This window comes from Dreissena polymorpha, chromosome 5 (assembly GCF_020536995.1).
Source record: "Dreissena polymorpha isolate Duluth1 chromosome 5, UMN_Dpol_1.0, whole genome shotgun sequence".
NCBI classification, from domain to species: Eukaryota; Metazoa; Mollusca; class Bivalvia; order Myida; family Dreissenidae; genus Dreissena; species Dreissena polymorpha.
In genome coordinates this window covers 89,219,997-89,225,571 of record NC_068359.1, presented here as the reverse complement: position 1 = coordinate 89,225,571, position 5,575 = coordinate 89,219,997, and the positions used below count along the sequence as shown (strand labels likewise).

Genomic DNA, 5,575 nt, shown 5'->3' with positions numbered 1-5,575 from the left:
TTGATATTCTAAAAAGTTTGATTGTGTATGGATGCATGGATGCATACTTGAGTAAAGAACTTATTTTTAATTACAGTATACTTGAACTCGGCGTTTCGAAATGAGAACGAATGAAGTACCGCCTTCGTAAAAAATAAATATCTGTACGTGGCTTCCTTTAATGAAGTCTTCCCGACCATATACCACTTTGAAATACGTGTATATGTGCAAAAATGCATATGATATTATTTTATGTTAAAGTAAGTTTTTTCGTAATTTATGTAGGGTTTCATTCAGGTAGGGAATAACGTTTATTCATTTTGAAAGTCAGTTATGATTAAAAAAGCTTTAAATGAGGAAATAGTGTTTGAAGTTTAGGAAGGTTCAATATTGATAAAATATGAATTCGGAAATAAAAAGAATACCCAAAGATTTTTTTTTGTATGAAGAAATTGCCCATTATGAGAATGGAATATTTCATGTCAGTTGCTAGAGAGTTATACCTGAGAACAATCGTGTGAAAGTAATAAGCGAAACATATCAATTGACGAAGTCAAGATATAGCATATGACGCAATCATTGATAATAGACTAGCGAGCGAATATTGTATATGTTTTACAGTATTAAATATTAAAGCTGTCACATCTTATAATTTTTTAGTTTTATGTTTCTTTTATATGTAAAAATTAAGACTACGGTCTCACACCGTGCATTCTTTAAAGATGTAGCAACGCTTCAAGTTAACAATATGCAGTTTCGTCTGTTCAAATATGCATTTTCAATAAATAGATTTCCGTTTGATCAATGGAGACATTACACGCAAAATATTTTGTCACACAACATGAATTGGTATAAATTTGTATAGGTAAATTAAATAAAGCTTAGGCAATAATAATAATAATAATAATAATAATAATAAATAATAAGTATACCAATAATGATAATAATTAAAGTTTCACTACTACTATTATTACTTATCATAATACAATGATGAAGTAGAAGAATATTATATATTATCATATTTACAAATCAAAATCATTATAATTATAGATCCACCATTAATAACAACAACAACAACACCACAATAGAATAATTATTGCGTATAATCGCTGCATGTTACATTGATGTATACTATCCACATGTATTATGTAGTATATTTTGTTCAAACTTATTAGTATTTTATCACCATTTGTATTTTATTGACTTAGTTATTATTATGTAATAATATATTCCTCTTTAAATGAACAATGTATTTTTTTTCTGAATTACTTTTTTCAACTGGTTTACAAATAAATACAAAGAGTATATCATATGTGATACAGGTACTGACCATCGAAGTCGTTCCAATCAAAACATTCCAGCACAACTTGACGCAAAATACTTGAACAATACTAACTAGATAACATAGTTTGTTTTAGAGTCAATATTTAGTCGAGAAGAATTGAATAATTTATTTAACGATTAAAAGTAGTATATCGAAGCATTTATTTTCAATTTACATAGAATACATGAAATACACAATGGTATGTATATGAGTACATGCTTTTACAACAACAACAAAGCAAATAATATAAAAAACATAAAAATACAACAAAAGCTGTGATCTCACGTTTTCAGAGCAATACAAATAAATAGCAGAAGACAAACAATCAAATAACCAACATTTTTTATTGGTAAGGAATCGGGTATTGACGGTTGTTTAACTTATTTTTCACAATTCTTACTTCCACAAAATCGTAAAAATAAAAATGTCCAAGCCAAAGGCTATCATGTTCGAAAATGATTATGTTCTTACATACGATGAAAATTGGCAACATAAACGTGAGAATATGTTAAATTTAATATTTTCATCCTTGACCCACACTATTGATACACAAACCAAGTGTAAATACGTTATGTTTTCCTGCTAACATATGTGCTAGCAATTATGGTAAAAATAAATAGCGCATTAATTTATTGTGCTGTCGTTGGGATATTTTTTCTTTTTAGTTTAGTCGAAAATGGACTCAGCGTACTTGGAAACGATCGTGAAGTTTCCATTCATTGTGTCCTTTTCATGTTCATATCCATCAAACAGTGCGCAGCTTTGTTTGTCCTAGTCGTATTGTGCAGTCCTGCACGGTGGCGCCACCTGGTGTAGACATTCTTGCGCGCACATGATTTTGGACGTTACCCTAGTGACGGTTGCCATGCGTTGACTCGACATACGGATTCCAGTCACAACACGGAAAGCTAAACATATTTGACATTATTATTAATTGTGTTATTTTATTTAGGTCGCAGACACGCCTTTACATATTGGATATCCTCCTTTAGACTCGCTCAAATGAAAACATATGTAATCAGAAAACAAACTTAATAAGCAACTTTCAGCTACAACATTGGCGATGTGGTTTTTGATCTAGATGACACTTAGACCAGTTTCCCAACAAACAACTAACTTTAACTTTGGCGTTGTCGGCTCATGTACTACATACAGATATACAATGTACTTGAATGTACCCCTGGAACAGCAAAAAGGAACCCGGCCATACTCCAGAGTACGTTTCAGTATATTTTCCGTATTACAGGTAATTTGTAGAATGCTTGAGCACAAGGTATCTTTTAAGAAGTAAAGATACCGACAATCGTAAAGAGCCCTGGGATATAAATCTGAACAATAAGGATATTTATAACAATAATTAGTTGTATCCGAAATAAGAATATACGACGTATCAACTGTAGTAATGGTAAATAAGAGCAGGCTTACAGTTTAACGCATGCTATGAGCATTTCTGGATACTTACGGCACAAAACACTGTTTACTTACTGAAATACCTTACGTACATATTAAATACTTTAATAACATGTTCATTCATATACCTCGAAACAAACATGTCATTAAAGTTATCTTAATACTTTAATGAGACAAGTTTGGTCATCTATATGGGGCCAACACGAGCGACTCTTAATGGACCATCTGGGGAAGAGTGTCATCAAACTGTTAAACAGCATTTCGATACAATACTAATAGGGTGTATGTTATAACATTTATCGAAAAACATGCTTTCATGAAAATACTAAACAAACTGTTCTACATTACGATTGATCAATTGCTTCACGTATTATTTTAAGCAGAGAAACTCTACACTTACTTTGGTTCGTTTCGTAACAGTGATATACAATCTCAAATTGGTATCGTGCACCAACGAAGTCTTATAATGCTAATCGGATTAAGCAAAATAATTATAATTATCTAATAAAGGGATAATGTAGAATATGTATCTTCTGTCAAACGACCAAATTACCAACTTAGAATATTAATACAATTAATGTAATGGAACCATAAAAGATAGATTATGTACGTGGGAGTCTGGGTTGTTGGTTTCCTCTGACATTGACCTCGCAGATTTTCATCGGTGCGAGTTTTGGGTGCTTCTGTATTTTGACATGTCTTAACACGCTTTTGTCCATAAGGCTCCATTTGCTGGTCTCGTTTGTGGACACAATCAGCATTTTCTCAACCTGGTACAACCTCTGAATGTTTGGGCTTCTGAAACTATTTCAAACCGTACTTGCATGACATTCGAAAAGTCCTCATCCGAAATATTCATACTCGCACGCTTAACATATCTATGCATATTGAACACCACCTTATATACAATTCGATCACTTAACTCTATAGTTACAGCAAAAATATAGGCAATAAATTAGAACATAGTAAGCCCCATTGATCAAACTATAATTGTTTTGTACTCACTGGCGTGCCCATGCAATTGAATCGCGTCTATTGCCACTGCATAACCAATACATTTGAACTCCACTCGGATGTAATTGGAAAAGCAAGAACTAGTCTAAAATCAAACCACGATTTCCGATATGCATTTAAAGCAGCATTCATCCATATATTTAGTGAAACATGTATCTAGACCACCATCGACCGATCTAGTCATCCCCAAAACAATCCTCAAACTATTTACTGAACCGAAATGCATCAAAAAATAAATCCATGAACCCCGAAACACCATCTATCTGTCCGTCCGTTCGTCCGCTCGTCTGGTGGCCCACCCTCCCTTCGTAGCTCCCTCTCTCCATTTTAGAGGCCCATCTATTCACCCATCTAATCATCCATCCGTCCGTCCGGCCGTCCATCCGTTCGCCCGTCAATCCATCCATCAATCCATTCATCCATCCATCCGTTCATTCAGCCACCCACCCATTCATCCATCCACCCATCCATCTACCCGTCACTCCAATCACCCATGCATCCATTGATCAATCCATTCATCAATCCGTCTATTCATCTTTCTTCCCCTTCTTTAATTAAGCCTGCCAGACATCAGAAAAAATGAAGAAAAAAAAAATCATTCACAATGCACTTGACAATTTGTTTTGCTCTAGAAATTAAACGAAGAAATAAATACCAGCACTGGGGAAAATATGCGTCCATAGGATAGCGAGCTTAATGGCTGTGTGCTCCATAAAGATAACCAGCTTCCGTCAGCTTTGCACTTGATGGCCTTAACGCTGCCTGAGCGTTCAAGTTCATGTATGTCTAACCTCGAAACCAGCACATTTTGGTTAAATTCAACCTGTAATAAAATACACACCATTAGGGGTTAGGTAATATAGTAATCAAAGTATTATAAATGTGGATTTTGAACCACAATATACGTTATGCGTACACTAAGCACATGCAAAGTCTAATATAATACCAAGTTTACATTATATAAATATTAGATGTTGACAGGGGGACAGTATATTTGTCAACTTGAGGAAATACTGTCAACCGAGGCGAAATTTCGTCCCTGATAAGCCTTTACGCACTGCACAGGATAATCTGGGACGACACTGTACGAACATGCCTGGATTTCTCACAACGCACAAATAATTAGGCTGCAAGAAAATCAACACGACAGAGTATATTTGCATATGCATGTAATTGTTTATAAACGTCAAAGACCTATAAAAACATATACGTTTTTCGAATGTTATTTTTTTATGTGGTACAAAGACAGTCGGTTAACCGGTTAACCGCTCCAATATCGAAACAGGTTAACCGGTGACGGATTTGCTTTGGTTTGCCATCCCTAATATATATATATATAACATATGTTTGTATCTCGATCATTATGGTTATTTTTACAAAGTCACCAAGTTAAATGTTGGAAACCATTTATATTTTACTATTATTTTGTTACTCAATCTTGATGAAACTTGACCAGAATGTTTATCTTGACAATATCTGGGTCAAGTTCTAATCCGGATAAAGTGTTTGTAAAATCTAGGTTACCAAGTCAAATAGAAGAAAACCCATATAGCCACCCTAAACAAAACTTTATAAGACCTTGATGCAACAAGTTCAGACTATTTATAGTGACAAAGTTAATGCCATGTTTCAATCTAGCTCAAGTGGGGTTAAATATTTGGTCACCAAGTCAAGTCTTCGACAATTAGTGATTTTTGAATAATTTGGTAGGCGCTATAGAGCAATGGTGACCCGCTTGTTTTATGTGCGTATGGAAGTAGAAGTAAAACCTAAAGGGGTTCGACGGCTGGTTGATCAATGCAATAAATTTAAACACTTAAGGTGGAAAATTGTTCGCATTTGTCTATA

The 5,575-nt window shown here is 34.1% G+C and overlaps 1 protein-coding gene across 1 annotated transcript; it reads right to left on the bottom strand.

Moving 5' to 3' along the window:
* Positions 1-1,548: 1,548 nt before the first annotated feature.
* LOC127832121 (uncharacterized) lies at positions 1,549-4,539 on the bottom strand. Its single transcript, XM_052357361.1, has 3 exons — positions 4,383-4,539; positions 3,324-3,517; positions 1,549-2,211 (listed from the first exon to the last, which is right to left on the bottom strand). Exons 1-3 carry the CDS (start codon positions 4,406-4,408, stop codon positions 2,075-2,077), a joined length of 357 nt encoding a protein of 118 aa, XP_052213321.1. The 5' UTR covers positions 4,409-4,539; the 3' UTR covers positions 1,549-2,074.
* Between the last annotated feature and the right edge of the window lie 1,036 nt (positions 4,540-5,575).

Bases quoted from the DNA above. Each gene is read 5' to 3' on its own strand.
- LOC127832121 (XM_052357361.1), bottom strand. From the start codon at position 4,408: ATGGACGCATATTTTCCCCAGTGCTG. The intron at 3,518-4,382 runs GTATTTATTTCT...GGTTTGAAATAG, and splicing joins GCATATTTTCCCCAGTGCTG to TTTCAGAAGCCCAAACATTC. The intron at 2,212-3,323 runs GTACATAATCTA...AAATATGTTTAG, and splicing joins CCAACAACCCAGACTCCCAC to CTTTCCGTGTTGTGACTGGA.